At 52.8% G+C, this 15,533-nt stretch overlaps 1 protein-coding gene across 4 annotated transcripts in view; it reads left to right on the top strand.

The window, feature by feature from the left end:
- The first annotated feature begins 2,025 nt into the window (after positions 1–2,025).
- The window catches only part of LOC103545145 (cytochrome P450 4F2-like), a 31,265-nt gene continuing 17,757 nt past the window's right edge, over positions 2,026–15,533 (top strand). Inside the window, exons 1-10 of one of the 4 annotated variants that reach the window (XM_070586387.1) lie at positions 2,095–2,643; positions 5,046–5,190; positions 5,926–6,045; positions 6,889–7,031; positions 8,343–8,396; positions 8,487–8,614; positions 10,452–10,573; positions 11,365–11,635; positions 12,608–12,674; positions 12,852–12,981. In XM_070586387.1, coding sequence (XP_070442488.1) covers positions 2,592–2,643; positions 5,046–5,190; positions 5,926–6,045; positions 6,889–7,031; positions 8,343–8,396; positions 8,487–8,614; positions 10,452–10,573; positions 11,365–11,635; positions 12,608–12,674; positions 12,852–12,981 — 1,232 coding nt within the window. In that variant the 5' untranslated portion in view covers positions 2,095–2,591. Of the gene's footprint in view, positions 2,644–5,045; positions 5,191–5,925; positions 6,046–6,888; positions 7,032–8,342; positions 8,397–8,486; positions 8,615–10,451; positions 10,574–11,364; positions 11,636–12,607; positions 12,675–12,851; positions 12,982–15,533 lie in introns of all 4 variants that reach the window. The other 3 variants (XM_070586389.1, XM_070586388.1, XM_070586390.1) reach the window with 3 other exon arrangements.

The following is a 15,533-nucleotide window of genomic DNA, read 5'->3' as shown; positions in this document are numbered from 1 at the left end:
GGGGTAACACAAGGGCCTCAAGATGTCCCCTCTGGGGTCACCGCATTGCCTTTGATTCCACCATCACAAATGTCCCTGGATTAATGGGGCATTGTCCCCTACGAGTGGGGGTGGAGCAGCATGGCAGAGGGAAAGGCTTGGGCATGGGAGCATGACCAGCCATGCAACTTGGGCTCGAGGCTTGCCCACTCTGTGCCTCCATTCACTCTTCAGTTAAATAGGCATCTTCCCTCATGCAGATGCATCACCTGGGTCTCTGCCTGATCCCAGGGTGCTGGCCCAGAGATTAGGGGAGCGTGATGCTTTATCTCACTGGGAGAACATCTGGCATACAGTAGTTTTAACTTACGTAGATCACCTGACACACAGGAAGAGCATTTTACATATAGTACCCTGCACACAGTAGGGATGCATTATGTAGAGTGCCCAGCACACAGTAGGCACACTTAACGTAGTATACCTGGTACTCAGTAGGCATGCTTTATGTAGAACATCTGGCATGCAGTAGACAGGATTTATGTAGAGTAATGGCCTCATAGTAGGTATACTTTTTCTAGAGTACCTGGCACCCAGTAGCCACCCTCTATGTAAAGTGTTTTGGGCAGAATAGGTTTACTGTATGTAGGGTACCTGACACATACAGTAGGCATACTTTACACAGAGCACACAACACACAGTAGGCGTGCTTATGTAGAATGCCCAGTGTGTAATGGATGTGCTTTATGTAGAGCACCTGGCACTTAATAGGCATGCCCTATGGAGAGTCTTGAACACATAGTAGGCATGCTTTATCTTGAACACCTGGAATACTGTTGACAGGATTTATGTAGAGCACTTGGCACACAGTAGGCACACTTTGTGGAGAGTACCTGGCACACAGTACATGCCCCTTATATAGCATACCTGCCATACAGTAGGTATGCTTTATGTAGAGATCCTGACTGGCTATAGGGATGTTTTGTGAGATACCCAGCACATAGTAGGCACCCTTTACATACCATCCTCTGCACAGAGTAGGTCTATTTTACGTGGAGTATTGGCACACAGCAGCACAAGGACTAGTTACCTGCCCTTTCCCTTCATTCTGTCTTTCTGGGGCTCTTCATCCTGCTCACCTTCCTGTGGAACCCTCCTCTGCCCCCTTCAGGCCCTCATCTGACATCCCGTTTCCCAGATGGAACCCTGAGCCCAGAGAGGGCCGGCACAGCCCACAGTCAGAGTGAGGACGGGCATGACTCCACCCAGGCTCTCTCAGCTCTGCCTTCCGCTGTCTGCACCCCGTGCTCTCACGACCCCTGCAGCCTCACCCCCCACTCCTCCACGTGCCCTCGCCTGATGGGGCTCCTTACCCTAGAGTCTCGTATCGGTGATCCCCACAAGGCTGGTGTCATTGTTCCTGCTCCCAGCACTCATGTCGCAACATAGGCCCTGGGCTGCCTGGAGGCAGGTATTGGCTTCCTGCCAGGCTGTGCTGTCCTGGGGCCAGAGGCTCCCTGTCTCTGAACTTCCTGATTCTTCACTGAGAAACAGTGCATGATGCCCACCTGGTCCCTCACGTGGACAATAGCCCAGGAGATGTGTGGGGACAAGGCTTGGCCTGGCCTTGCTCATCTGGCACCTGAACTCTCGAATGCAAACTTTCATCTTCTACACCCTGAACTGGGAAGGGCAGGGGGGGCTGTAAACTTTGGGCCCAGAGACACCTTTGCCCGCCCAGCAACTTTCGCCCTCCAGCCCACGAGAAAGGTGCTGAGTACTGAGGAGCCAGCATCCATGGTGTGTGACCGTGAGCTTGTTCATAGGCCTCTCTTGACAACACTGGCTCCCCTCCCCCGACCTCCATCTGGGCCTGTGGCCAGGTAGAGAGGAAGTAAGCAGGTCCGTGGGGATTGGCTGACACAGCCTGGCCCTGCCAGCCTCCCCAGGTCAGGGTCCAGGGGCAGAGACTTCCCAGGAGCAGGGGAGAGGAGGCTGTGTGCAGCTGCAGACAGGAGGTGTGGGCTGGGGTCCAGGGAAGGAGGTGCCGGCTTGGAGTGGGGAGGGCACTGCCCACGGCAGGGGTGGCTCCAGGGAGCAAGCAGCCCTGGACTTCCTGTAACTGGAGCCTCTGGAAACCTCCCACTGATTCAGTTTGTGCCTTTCCTCCTTAGTCTCTCTTCCTCTTTATCTTCTGCTTCTCTCTCTCTGTGTCTCTATCTGTCTGTCTTTCTGTCTCTTTCTTCCTCTTCCTCTGGATTTCCATGGACCCCCTCCCCTCTCTGTGCCCTTCTCTGAGCCCTCCCTGCCCTGGCCCCACCCCTCACCATTCCTGCCTCTCCCTGTCCTGTCCCTCACACCCTTGGTCCTTGCCCTCTTTGTCAGCTGTCCGTCTCTGCGTCAAGCTCACCAACACCTGGCTTTTCCTGGGCCCCAGGAGCTCGCCCTCCACCCCGTGTGCCCTGCAGGATGCCGCAGCTGAGCCTGTCCTGGCTGGGACTCGGGCCCGTGGCAGCCTCCCTGTGGCTGTTCCTGCTGCTGGTTGGGGTCTCCTGGCTCCTGGCCCGCATCCTGGTCTGGACCTACACCTTCTATGACATTGTTCGCTGCCTACGATGCTTTCCACAGCCCCCCAAACGGAACTGGTTCTTGGGTCACCTGGGCCTGGTGAGTGTGGCAGCAGGAGGGGTCTGGGGCGTCAGGGTGGGTGGACTTCCTGAGGGGTCGGGAAAGGGGCTCGGGGTTGGGCTGTGGTCTAGGAGAGTGGAAGTGAGATGAAGGCCTGTGCGGCCCCTCCTTGCTCACTCACTCATTCCTCTGCTCTGCCATCCCAGGCCTTTGCCACATCCTTGTCCCCCACCCCAAGCCTGCTCTGGATGCATTAGTGCAGCTCTGAGGGGCTCCCAGGGAGGGCTGCACAGAGCGAGACCCCTGGCATTCCCAGTCTCCACCGCTGAGCTTGAGATGGCCTTGGGGGCACTGTCCAGGGTCCACTCTGCCTGGCCCATTTTCTTGAGTCTGCTCACGCTGGGCTACAGTTTCCCCACAGGATTTAGCTAGTCCTCCCCACCCCCCACCCACTGGGCACAGCTCCCCACCCGTTTCTGGGACCCCTTCCTCTCATCTGACTCTCCCCCTCAAGATGTCCCATTGGGCCCCGTTGTCCAACCTGGAGGAACTAGGCCACTCACTTCCCTTTCAGAGGCCTGTTCCACTGCCTGCCCACACCCAGGCCTTGACCTTCACTTGGTCCTGCTCATGCTTAACTAAACATTAATTGTCCAAGTACTTATTATCTATCTCTCCACCTTGATGGCAGCTCTGGGAGCAGACATGGCAGGGCCAGCGCAGGGGTTGGTGGACAGTGGGCGCTCACAACAAGTGCTGATGACCTGGGTGGAGAACGTGCCTTCACCCCTCTCTGTCATGGCCAGAGCTGACCACCCGCTCCTTCCGTCCTCTGGACCAGCTGAGGGATGAGCACAGCTTTCCTTCCCTTCCTGGGGCGAGAGCTGCAGCTCAGGGGAGCACTTCCTGTGATTTCACTGTTCTCGTGACAAAGTTCAGAACAGGGATGTTCCAAAGCTCATTGTGAGGCATTCCTGGGATTCTGGGTCTTGGGATGTTCTCTGGGCCCTCAGGGCAGCGGGAATGCCGTGGTTCCTGCAGGTCTGCCTCCCTCTCTGAGGGCTCAGATGTGGGGGCTCGTCATGGACAGTCTTCCGTCTTCCAGCCCCTCTTGCTCTGTTGCCTTGGCTGAGTGACTCTCCCTCTCTGGATCAGTTATTACTAGTGTTTGAATCCTCCCCTCAGGTCCTTGTGGAACTTGGAGGGGGTATAAAGGTGAAAATGAGTTATGATCACCTGGCGTGGACCAGCTGGGGGTATTTGTCAGCCACGGACAGCAAGATGGACTAGAGAATTCACATTATGAGGAGCCACATGTTACTCTTTCTCCTCTTGGAGTATATGGTCTCAGTATTTTCATTTGCAATTTCGAAAATGTGTATGTGTCCATAGATTCAGAAGAGATAGATAGACAGGATACATTATGAGAGATAGAAAGAAAACCAGGATGCAATGTGAGAGAGCGACAGACAGGACACACTGTGAGAGATAGAGAGACAGACAGGAAGCATGATGAGAGATAGAGAGACAGACAGGATGTAATGAGAGATAGAGTGACAGGACGCACTGTGAGAGATAGACAGACAGACAGGAGGCAAGGTCAGAGATAGAGAGATAGACAGGACGCACTGTGAGATATAGACAGACAGACAGGATGCGCTGTGAGAGATAGAGAGACAGACAGGAGTCACTGTGAGAGACAGACAGACAGGATGCACTATGAGAGACAGAGAGACACACAGGATGCAGAGTGAGAGATAGAGAGACAGACAGGATGCACTGTAAGAGAGAAATGGACAAGACGCGCTGTCACAGATAGACAGAAGGATGCAATGTGAGAGACAGAGAGACAGACAGGATGTAGTGTGAGGAGAGAGACAGACAGGATGCACTGTGAGATAGAGAGAGACAGACAGCATGTCGCATGCCCAGAAGCTCATAACAAGAAGGTTTGCATAGTTGCTGGCCACACTCTTGACTGACCGTTAGAGTTCATTCTCTCCCCTGGGGTCTGCCAGGGTAGAAAGATCATTAGTCTGCAAAGCTATCACCATTCCCTGGACAGGTTAGCACATTAAAGGATGTGAGAATGAGTCCCTGGGTCTAGTCCTGAGTCCACCCTGCTGCCCACAAACCTCCCCCTTGAGCACCTCCCCCTGTGGCCACCCCGGGGCTGCAACCACTCTCAGGATGAGGGAAATCCATCTTCTGGAGCCAAGGTCGGCCTCTGTGTGCAGAGCGTGCCTTCTCCCTGTGCCCTGGTTGCTCCCTTGGGACTTGGAGAGGCCTCAGGGACCCTCCTGCCCTGAGAGGAAAGGAGCAGCAGGAAGCAGGGATTCCCCCATGCATGCAGAATCTGGACACAGTGTCCACTGCAGGTGGTGGCAGGGGGCACATGCCATGGCTGCTTCTGGGGAGTGACGGCCCCTCCTTGCCTGCAGTTTCCTCCGACAGAGGAGGGCTTGAGAGACGTAACTCAGCTGGTGGCCAACTACCCCCAGGGATTTGTGACCTGGATGGGCCCCGTCATGCCCCTTGTCACTCTCTGCCACCCCGACATGGTCCGGACCATCGTCAGCGCCTCAGGTACCCACGCAGAGCTTGTGGTGGTGGCGCCGTGGTGCATCCGAGGGCTTCTAGTTGCTCCCTGCAAGCTTCTGTGCAGCCCCTGCAGAAGCCTGGCCCTCTGCCCCTCTCCTCTCAGTTGTCTTTCTCTTCCCTTCCTGTTTTCACCAACCCCCATTTCACCAATCCTCCCTCCACTGCTGTTTGCCCCCTGCCCTGCTGTCCTGGGCACCCCTGGGGCCCCAAGAGGCCTCAATGCAAGTCACTGTCCTGGGGGATCCTCACTCTTAGATGACAGGTCTAGACAGAGTGATCCCCGACCTTGAGTGGTGAGGAACGGGCCAGAGGGAGATGAGTGAGGCAGCCCAGAGGAGAAGCAAGGTCTCTGCTGGGTCAGGCTGGAAGGCTTCCTGGAGCAGGAGTTTCTGGAACTGGGTCTGAAACAACGAGCAGAAATTTTCTAAAGCAGAGGGCAGAGGGGTGCAGTGGGCAAGATAGCATCCGAGGCCCCCCGCCAGGCCTGGCCTCAGCCCCGCCCACCCCCAGGCCAGAGCTTGAGGGCTTGAGGCTGGTGCAGGATCTGGGCTGCTATTTTCATGACGTCCACCTTTGATGGGTTGATTCCTTCTACTCCCTCCTGTGGCTTGTCCTCTTCAAGCTCATGGCCCTCCTGCTCCAGGCCCCAGGAATTGTCCCAAGCGGACCCCACCCCAGCCAGGCTCCCTTCTGCTGCCCCCCTGCCTTTCTGACTTCCAGATGGACCAGGCTGAACAGGGGAACAGGCAGCAGCCGACAGGGACCTTGGCTCCAACACCAAAATGCTGGGCGACTCTGGGCAGGTTTCCGGCTCTCTGGCTGCCAGGGTCTCTTTCAGCTGTGAGTGGTGGAACGTCTGTTCTGTATGGTCTAAGCAAAGAAAGGGAATCGACTGACTGTTCAGGCCAGGGATCTTGTCTTCAGGTGTGGCTGGATCCAGGTCTCAGACAGTGTCATCAGGAGTCGGTCTTCGTCTGTTAGTTCTGTGTCCCTCTGTGCTGGCTTCACCCTCACGCTGGTCAAGATGAGTCCCAGAAGCTCAGCTCCCATGGAAACACGAGCTCGTTCCCAACAGTTCCAGGAAGAGCTGCAGGACTCGCTTTAGTTTGCCTGGCTTAGGTCACAGGACCAGTTCCTCATGCAGTCACTGTGACTCCGATTGCCCAGATAGGCAGGCATAGGGTTCTCAGAGCTATTGTTCTGGGGTTCAAGGCAGTTCGAAGGTTAAGAACTCAGGCCCTGGATTCAGACAGATGTGGGGTCAGGTCTCAGGCACGCCACTTATGACCTGGAAGGCTGTGTGCAAGTGAGTTCATATCGTTCAGAGCCTCAGTCTCCTTATCCGGAAAATGGGGATAGGAGAGAAGTCAGGTGAACACGGATTTTGGGTTCAAATGGGGAAGGAACCTGCAACTAAGATATACAAGTGTGTACGGTGGTGGGGGGGAGGGTTTGGGGAGATAAAGCAGGAAAAAACAAACAAAAACAAATGGGGAAAGACCCTTTGTGTCCCTGTAACTGAGGGACCTCAGTTGTCATGTATGGAAGGTGTGGGGAGGGATCCCAGGAGGAGGATGAGCTGCTGGGTGGGATTCACGGGGCTCAGGTCTGGGTCTCTGCCCTGCAGGTCCTTCCCTCTGGCCACCTGGAAGAGTGGTTCAGTTCCTCTTTGCTCCTCTCCAGATTCGGACCTCAGAGGAAGGTCTCCTGTACACAGGGCCTGGCGAGGACCTATGGGGATGTGTGCTGCTGGTGGATGGGGCCCTGGCATGTGGTCATCCACATCTTTCACCCTACCTGCATCAAGCCGGTGCTCTTTGCTCCAGGTAGACACCCTGAAGGCCACAGCTTGCCTGCTGTTGAGGTCTCTGTGCTGCCTCCAGCTGGGCAGGCGACCTGGTGCAGACAGGAGGGGCCGTGGTGGAGATGACACTGCCTCTGTCTTACCTGGATCCCCACCTGCCTGATATCTGGTCGTGTCTGCTCACACTGAGGCTGTGTCTGTGTGATGTCTGCTGTATGGCCACATCTGGTCACATCTGCGTTTCCACCTGGGTCCAGGTTACAGCTGGTATATGTTACACTTATTCTGGCTGGTGTATGTTACACTTGGTTACAGCTGGCATATGTTACACCTGGTTACCCCTTGGTATATCTTACACTTGGTTACAACTGGTGCATGTTACACTTGGTTATGGCTAGCATATATTACACTTGGTTACGGCTGGTATATGTTACACTTCGTTACAGCTGGTATATGTTACCCTTGGTTACACCTGGTATATGTTACACTTGGTTACGGCTGGTATATGTTTACTCCTTGGGTCAAATGGTGATGGTCTCAGTCACATCTGTGGCTCGGCTGTTGCCAAGGACATTCCTGGCATGTCGGAGTCTGTTTGGGTCTTGTCTGATGCCACTTGAGATTGTCTGGTCCTTTTGCTGGTCATGCCTGGGCCACATTTGGGGTTTTTCTGAGCTCTAGGACCTGGGTCCTTCTGAGAAATGCCTGAGACCTTATGTGAGTCTTGTCTGAGGCCGGTCTTAGGATATTTCTGGGTCAAGTCTGGTCCACGTCTGTAACATTAATGGGACTATGTTTAAGTCCTCTCTGTGGGACATGCTGGGGTCATGTCAGATTGTCTTCTGGTCCATGTCACAGCACGTTGTGTGATGTCAGGGTCTGTCATGCATGTTGTTTCATGGAGGATATGTTAGTGCATGGTGGGGCCATGTCAGATGTCCCAGGAGATCTGAGAGAGTGTTGGGTAGACACAGTGTCCTAGGTCCCTGTGAAGGCATTTTGTAGAGTGCTGGGCTGTGCTCGGGTGTTTAGAACATGTTGGAACCTGTAGGAGCCATGTTGAGCTGTTCTGGGGCATGTTGTGCCATGTTGGGATGCATCTAAGCACGTAGGGGTGTGTCAGTGGGCTCTGCCCTTGCTCTAGTCTGTGCTGCAGCCTGGTGTGCTCCCCCTTCACCTCGCCCCTCCTCCCATCTTCCTCTGCCCTTGCCCCCACTTCTGCTATGCTGCTCCTGGAGGGGGAATGCAGACCCCTGGCTGGGGCCCCACCTTGTCTCAAAAGTCCCTCCCCTCCCCCTCTCCATGGCCCCTGATGGCTTATCTCTCATGTCAGCTGCCATTGCACCCAAGGACGTGGTCTTCTACAGATTCCTGAAGCCCTGGCTGGGTGAGTAACTGTGTGTGAGGGGATTGGGGACAACCTTGGGGCCCAGGGGAAGGCCCTCCCTTGCTCACTCTCTGTGGCTGCCCCTACCAGGGGATGGGCTCCTGCTGAGTGGCGGTGACAAGTGGAGCAGGCACCGCCGCATGCTGACACCCGCCTTCCACTTCAACATCCTGAAGTCCTACGTGAGGATTTTCAATGACAGTGTGAACATCATGCATGTGAGTCTCTTGAACCCAAGCTCCTACCTGGAGCCTCGGGGGCAATGGGGGCTCAGAGACATCTTGTCTGGAATTCTGGCTCTTCTGGGTAGCTTTGGGGCCATTGCTTCTCCTTTCTGAGCCTTGGTTTCCTCAGCTGTAAACTGGGGATAATGAGCCTCACTTTGCAGGGTGGTCAAGACGACGTAACGGACTCATGTCCCTGGCACATAGTAGGTGCTCATGTGCTAGTTTCTATGTTTCCCTCTCAGAAGCCTTGGAATCCTGAGACACTGTTGATGATAGTGATGAACATTGCATGTTGAATACTGAATATGGAGTAACAAGCCACTTTTCAATATATAAGGTTTCATTATTGCTAACAAGTCTACGATTCAGTGAGCTGCTTCTTCTGGACGTGGATGGGGTCACTCATGTATCTGGGATCAGCTGTGGGTCAGGTACTTTGCTGTTCTGGGCTCAGTCCTCTCACGTGTTTGGGGCTTGGTTGGCTGCAGGTTGGTCTAGGATGCTCTCAGCTGGGACAATCCTCTCGTGTGGTTCCCTCCCTCCAGAAGGCATTTCAGGCTGTTCACACGGCAGAGGCCAGGTTCTGAGAGGCTGAGAGGAGGCTGCAATGCCTCTTGAGCTCTAGGTTTAGGATGATCACTCATCATTTTTACCACATTGGCCAAAGCAAGTCCAAAGGCCAGCCCAGAGTGAAGGGTGGTGAAATGGGCTCCTCCTGCTCATGGAAGTTCATAGTCATGTTGCAAAGGGTGGATGTAGGGAGGTGAAGCATTGGAGGTGGGGGTTTTGTGAGGTGCCTGGGACTTTTCCATACTTGGGAGCTGACAAGTAGGCTCGTTAGTGTTTTGTGGATCCTGCCAGAAGACATGAGACTCCTGAACTAGAGACAAAGGACAGTTTATTACTCATGGCTCAGCAAATGGCACGTGCCTATTGTTGGTTTGCATTCTTCCTCCAAGTCCCCAAATCCCATGAGGAGGAAACAGGTGGGCTTCCACAGATGCCTGCTCATGCAGTATGTTGCAATGCACAGGAGGAGCACTAGGTTTAGGGACTGTGTGAGTTTCATAGCAATTGGAAGCAAGCCTGATATGTGCCCGGGGGGAGACAATTCCTCTTCCCATCACATTCTTTGCTGCAAAAACAACTCTGAGAAATGGCCCAGGTAAAGAACATCAGGGCCTTGTGTTTTTGGCATACCCAGCAAGAATGTGCAGGGTGCTCAGGGCCCATGGAGGACTACCACTACCAACATAGGGGACAGTCTCCTAGCCAATTTATAACAATAAGATGATGAAAGCTAGCATTTATTGAGCACATTCTATATGCTAGAAGTTACATGGCAATTCCATGATGTGTGTTGTCTAATTTAATTTTCATGTCCCTGTGAGGTGGAGATTCTTTTTCCCCATTACAGATGGTGAAACTGAGGCTGAAAGAGGTTAGGGAGTTGCTCGAGTTTACACAGACGGCAAGTGAGCTAACAAGTGGAGCTGGGATTCCAACCTGGTTTGTCTGACACCAAAGCAGGTCATCTGACCTGTCACTGATGATGGCAAGTGGAGCCCAGAGGGGGGCCGTGAGCTGGCCAAGGTTGCACAGAGTGTAGCAGGCAGAGCCAGGACTGGAATGTAGGTCTCCTGACCCGTAGCCGTGGGGTCTTCATATCCTCACAGCAACAGCGTCCACTCCTGCTCATGCCTGGTCCTCCACAGGACAGGTGCCTGGGGCCAAGAGGCTGGGTCTGGGGACCCCGTCCTGGTGTTGGGTTGGGGCTGGGCTGAGGGGAGGCCCATCCCAGCCCCGGCTCTGCTGCTTCTCTGTCCAGGCCAAGTGGAAATGCCTGGCCTCGGAGGGCAGTGCCCATCTGGACATGTTTGAGCACATCAGCCTCATGACCCTCGACAGTCTGCAGAAATGTGTCTTCAGTTTTGACAGCAACTGCCAGGAGTGAGTCCTTGCCCAGGGCCAGGGAATACAGCCTATAGATGCAAGGGAATAGATGGAGGGAGGACTGACCACGGCAATCAGAAGGGCCTTCCTGGAGGAGAAGGGTCTGAGCTGGACACTGAAGTGGGGAATGGGAAAGGGAAAGAGCAATATTTTCAGGTAGTTAGAAATGTTTAATACAGGACAGGAGGCTAGGATGAGCAGAGTGTGTGCAACAGTAAGGAGACACCTGGGAAATGGGGTTGGAGGTATAGGTGGGGGTAGATCTTAATGACATTCAAAAGCCAGGCAAAGAGCTATGAACTTGATTGAGGTGTCCAGGGAACCATGGAAGGTGTTTGAGCAGATGAGGGTCAAGCTGAGCTTGGACGTCTGACTCTAGAGAAGACTTGTGTAGACACAGGTGGTGTTGACACTGGATGCATGGAGACTCAGGAGGAGGCTAGGTCCATTGTCAGTTGGGAGAGGACAAGGTCTGAGCTGTGTGGACGGTTTTGGAAGGAGAAGGGGCAGATATTGGTAGAAGAGAGAGGAGAGAAGCGTGATGTCTCAGCTGTGCCCTGGGCACCTGGCACATGGAGGCACCTCACAGAGACAGGATAGGAAGCAGGGAGAGAAGAAAGTCTGGAGAGTCACGTCTCCTGGATCCTCCCCACCATCTGTCTGTGGGGCCATCTGATCCTGGAGACTCAATTTCCCCATGGGATGTAGGGCCTGATTTCTGGTGGGAGGTGCTTCCTGAGCTTCAGGTGAGCTAAGTTGTTGCCTCCCTTCATGCCCGCATCCTGCAGGAAGCCTAGTGAATACATTTCTGCCGTCTTGGAGCTCAGCGCCCTTGTGACAAAGCGGAACCAGCAGATCACCCTGCACATGGACTCCCTGTACCACCTCATCCCTGACGGATGGCGCTTCCATAGGGCCTGCCGCCTGGTGCACGACTTCACAGATTCTGTCATCCAGGAGCGGCGTCGCACCCTCCCTGATCAGGGTCTTGATGACCTACTCAAGGCCAAGGCTAAGGTCAAGACTTTGGACTTCATCGACGTGCTCCTGCTGGCCAAGGTGGGCTTCTCTGGGATCTGAATTCAAGAGGTAGGATGCACCTTGATTTCAAATGTCAGATAGGAGAACTTGTTCGTGACACAGACGGCAGTTGGGTAGCTAAGGAAGGTGATTGAGGAAGGGAGGGATGGGTCAGGGGTATGTTTTAGAGATGACTGTGTGGAATGCAGGCTCTGGGGGACGGCAAAGTCTGAAACTGATGCTGGGCAGGGCCTGGGACTCTACTCTAACTTATTAAGTCTAATATATATATATATTAGACAACACATATATCTATGTCACCACCCCGGATCAGAGCAGCCCACGTATTGATTACAGCACTAACAGTACCCAGAGCAGAAATGTGGCTCTGGTTCCCCATTCCCAAGTTCCTCTGAGGGTGGCGTGATGCTTTTACCTGTATGTGCAGCCATGCTTGCATCATGAGAGAGGTGACCCCACAGTATGAACCTTGGAACTTAGGACAGTTGACTCATGTGTCCTTTCTTCCTTATGGTGAGAGAGAGGGAGATTAGGAGAAGGAGAATTTTCTGGAATATAAGCAGATCTTCAGTGAGAAGGCAAAGTCTGTAGGTTCTGTAGGGTTATCTCCAGGGGAGATAAGGAATCTCTGGATCTACCATCCTAGAATGTGAGTAAATGGCTCTGGAGCGATGCTCAAACTCTAACTTCCAAGGCAAGTTGCCATTCAATCATCCTGCAACCTGGGTTGCCAATATATTTTTCTCAGAAAGTCCTCATCATGTAGAACCATGGAAATATTCATGGATCATTGATTCCTCCCACCAGGGACAAGAGAGGAGGCAAGGATGCCAAGGAGGAGGCCTGTGGGGTGGGGCCTCTGGTGATAGGGACAAAGGGAGGTCCAGGAGTGCAGGGTTGGCTTGGGGTCCTGGGTGGCTGTTGGAGCTTCAGAGATTGTCTCAGGGCCACTAGGAACTGGTGATTTTGGGGGTCTTGCTTTCTCTCCAGGATGAAGATGGGAAGGAACTGTCAGATGAGGACATCCGAGCTGAAGCTGACACCTTTATGTTTGCGGGTGAGACTACAGAAGGGGCAGGGGTCTCTCTATCCCAGGGACTTGGCTGGTGGTCCCTGGGCAACCTCATCGTCCCCCATCCTCCCTATCCTCCCTGAGGGCCTTAATGTCTGGGCGCTGTCCACCTTCTGGTGCTGAAGCCGTCCAGAGACCCAAACCTGTCTGGCTGCCTCTCAGGACATGACACCACAGCCAGCGGCCTCGCCTGGGTCCTGTACAACCTCGCGAGGCACCCGGAGCACCAGGAGCGGTGCCGGCAGGAGGTGCGAGAGCTCCTGAGGGACCGCGAGCCTAAAGAGATTGAGTGGTGAGTGCAGGTGCACATGGTCTGTTCCTTAAACCCTCTCCTGGCTCTGCTCCCCAGCTGGGAGTGGCAAGGTCTTTTCATGGATTCTGTAATTTTTGCTTAGTGGGAATAGGAGCAGAGCCCAGAGACGGGGTCAGGTACCCAGCCGGGATCACAAGGGAAAGGTTACAGCATTCTGGGTAGAAGATCTGGGCGGTTGAGAGAACTAGTGACAATGTGTGAGGGCAGATCATGCCCCTCAGGACATGTTCAGAGAGTGAACCTCCCTTCTGCTCCCTTACTTTTCTCTCTGAAATCACATTCTTTCAAACATCTTCACCACCTGGATGTTTGCTGGGCTCCTAACTCCTATCATATTGTTCAGTCCGGGGTTCACAGGGGACACCTGGGGATTGAAGTCACTCAACTCTTGTCCATGAACACCTCCACCTTCATCCATCCAGTCCCCATTCAGCAAACACTGCCACACTGCCTGCCCATCCCCAATTCTGTGCCATCCCCAGCTCTTCCCAGCCCTATCCTGTGTCCTGGAGACCCAGGAAGCACCCAGCCCTGGTCTGTGCCTTCCAGGAGCTCCCAGCCTGGTGGGGGATCGTCCCAGGTCGGGACACTCCCAGTCCACATGGGCAGGGCCTGGGTTCAGAGCATGACAGGCAAGACTGAGGGTGGAGAGAGTTTTTAGCTGAGACCTTGAATGCTGATCAGTAGACATTTGGGTGTAGTTCTGTGCAGTTCTGTCAAGAAGATAGTGTGGGCAAAAGTGAAGGGGAGGGGAAGGGCACAGGGAGAGGGAGAGAGGGAGGGAAGGTAGCAGAGAGGGAGAGATAAAGAGAGACAAAGAGTGGGAGAGATGAATAGAATGGAGGAGGGGGAAGGAGAGAGAGAGAAAGGAGAGGGAAGGAGGGAGCAAGAGAGGGAGAGAGAGTGAGGGATGGAGGGACAAAGGAAGGGAAGGAGAGAGGAAGGGAGGGAGAAAGAGAGAGAAAGACTGACTCATGGTGAGATGATGAGGCTGGGAGATGGCAGGAGAGGCCGGTTGTGGAAGACTTTAGTGAAATGTTAAGGGCTCCAATTTTAAGTCAAAGGCAATGGGGAACCAAGGAAAGTGTTTGAGCAGGAGGAGGACAGGTGAGATCTGGGTAGCAGAGAGAGATTTCTAGGGCTAGGGGGGCCTACTGGAGAGGACAAGCTGTAGGATCGGGCCCAGGGAGGAGATTCGAGGCCTGAGCCAGGCCATGGGCTGGGGGATGGTGAGGAGGCGTTGGACTGGACAGGCGTTTTGCAGGAAGTGTTCACTCCAAGTCTTGCTCAGCACAGCGGTCCTGTGAGGTGGAGAAACACTTTTATTGTTTTTAATCCAAGACTTAACCAAAATTATGCACTTAGCGAAAAAGAAGAGTGTGAAAGAATTTGCAATAAAAATGAGCTTCCTTCTTAATCTGCACCCTGTGGGTAACTCTTGTCAATGAATTCCTGTGCCTCCTTTTAGAAGACATCCATCCTTATGCCCACATTTGTATGATTCCTCTCTTTCTGGGAGTTCAGGTATGCACATTAAAAATATATCTCTGAGATCTTTACTTTTTCTTGAAGAATGAGTTTTGGAAAAGTACTTTTGAATGACATAAACGATGATGAGAACAAGTCCTTATGGCACTAAACGAGACATTACAGAGAAGACTAGGGTTATCCTCGACACTGTAAGTTTGGTTAACATCCATCACCACACACAGTTACAAACTTTCCTTTCTTGTGATGAGAACTTTCAAGATCTACTCTTTTAGCAGCTTTCAAATATATAATACAGCATGTTAAGAAAACTCACTACGTTGTACCTTACATGTTTTTGGGGTACTTTTAGCTAATTTTCATAAAGTCAAATTTGTCCAAATTTTCTTTCACAGTCATTCCCTCCATCCATGTCCTACGGTTTTGTGGGCTTCCTTTACCGGATGTTAAGTTTTCCCTTATCCTATAGCTGTCTCTGAGCTCTCTATTCTGTTCCATAGGTCGATTTTCGTGTCCTTGCAGAGGTGCCATGCTATTGATTTTTTCCTGGGTTTTTGTGATAGGTCTTAATATCTGGTCATGTTCCTCCTCTTTTTCTTTCTTTTTTTTTTTATTGTGGTCTAAATAGTTTATAACATTGTGAAATTTCATTTGTACATTAATATTTGTCAAACACCATATAAATGTGCCCCTGTACCCCTTGTGCCCACCCTCCCCAGTTCCCCATGGTAACCCCTAAATTGTTCTCTTTGTCCTTAACTTTGTTTATATTCCACATATGAGTGAAATCATACAGAGTTTGTGTTTCTCTGTCTGGCTTATTTCGCTTAACATGGTGCCCTCAAGGTCCATCCATGTGGCTGCGAGTGGGATGATTATGTCTTTTTTATGACTGAGTAGTATTCCATTGTACATATATATATGCACCACATTTTCTTTATCCAATCCTCTGTCGCTGGGCACTTGGGTTGCTTCCATGTCTTGGCTATTGTGAATAATGCTGCCATGAACATAGGGATGCATAAATCTCTTTGTATTGTTGA

Source organism: Equus przewalskii, chromosome 20 (assembly GCF_037783145.1).
Source record: "Equus przewalskii isolate Varuska chromosome 20, EquPr2, whole genome shotgun sequence".
In the NCBI taxonomy this organism is placed as follows: Eukaryota; Metazoa; Chordata; class Mammalia; order Perissodactyla; family Equidae; genus Equus; species Equus przewalskii.
The sequence above is the reverse complement of the archived record's forward strand: the minus strand, read 5'-3'. Positions and strand labels throughout refer to the sequence as shown.